We start from the raw sequence: 1,051 nt of genomic DNA on the forward strand, positions 1-1,051 counted from the left end.
TGATTTTCCTCCGCCACCATCATTTATTCAATCTTTTATCTTTCCCATTTCTCCCAAGAAGTCGGAATAAAGTTGTGAAATAATTACAAAATGGAAAAATAGATCCGCGGACAGATTATATTCACAGGTTTGATTTAAAAAAAAAAAAGAGAAGAAGCCGACACTCCGAGTCAACCACCTGAGTGCTGGTGCAAAACTCCCTGGGAAGAATTGACTATTGGAAAAAAAAAAAAAGAGACGACACGCTGCTGTGTTCCTAAAGCCACCCGAGCATAAAAGGAGTAAAACATATGATTGTTGCTGCAATGAGATGTTATTTACAGTGGAGACGTCACAGCAAAATAAAAGCAAAAGTCCCTTCACGTGACACCTTATAGATATTTATCTAGAATAGATTTCTTCTCTCTGCCTTTGACCAGACCGCTTAAAAGAGTCCAAGCTATGTAAAATATACTTAATGCATAAAAATAAAGATTTGGCATTGTCTTGCTTGAGGAGGAGAGGCCCCGCCCCCTCGCTACAATCAGAAGCATGCGTCTTCTTGTCCTTGTCGCCGCAGTCATCAGAGCTGGATCTCAAAGGTCTTGTGCAGCTCGGTGGAGAAGGGGTTGGTGGGCGACGGCGTGGCGCGCTGGCGCGAGCGGCCCTCCAGCGCCGCCCACTGGGCCTCGAAGGCGTCCTCCTGCTGCTGCTGCGCCGGGGGCGGGGCCAAGTGAGAGAGGCCGGCCCAGTCGTCGGAGCCGTTGAAGCTCTCGCTGCCGACGGCCGGGTGGACGGGCGGCTTGAGAAAGGGGCCGGCGATGTTGGGCGGGGGCGGCGCCGAGCCGAAGACGTTGGCGACCATCTGCGAGGGCGTGATGCCCGCCACGGGGACGCTGGGCAGGAGGCCGTTGGGCACGGGGTGGAAAGCAGTCTGGCGGGGGGGCAGCAGGGGCACCGCCGGCGGGGGGAGGGGGGACACGTACGGCGCCGGGGGTAAGGACGCCACGGGCGTGGGGGCGATAAAAGGCGGGGCGGGGGCCAGGACGGGGTTAGAAGGCGGAGCTCTGAC

General features: G+C 55.5%; 1 protein-coding gene across 5 annotated transcripts in view; it reads right to left on the reverse strand.

Moving 5' to 3' along the window:
- numb (NUMB endocytic adaptor protein) overlaps positions 1 to 1,051 on the reverse strand; it is a 133,994-nt gene continuing 132,943 nt past the window's right edge. For all 5 annotated transcript variants that reach the window (XM_061885679.1, XM_061885677.1, XM_061885676.1 and 2 more), the window contains one exon: positions 1 to 1,051. This exon is cut by the window's right edge and continues 122 nt beyond it. In XM_061885679.1, coding sequence (XP_061741663.1) covers positions 563 to 1,051 — 489 coding nt within the window. In that variant the 3' untranslated portion in view covers positions 1 to 562.

Source organism: Nerophis ophidion, linkage group LG24 (assembly GCF_033978795.1).
Source record: "Nerophis ophidion isolate RoL-2023_Sa linkage group LG24, RoL_Noph_v1.0, whole genome shotgun sequence".
NCBI lineage: Eukaryota > Metazoa > Chordata > Actinopteri > Syngnathiformes > Syngnathidae > Nerophis > Nerophis ophidion.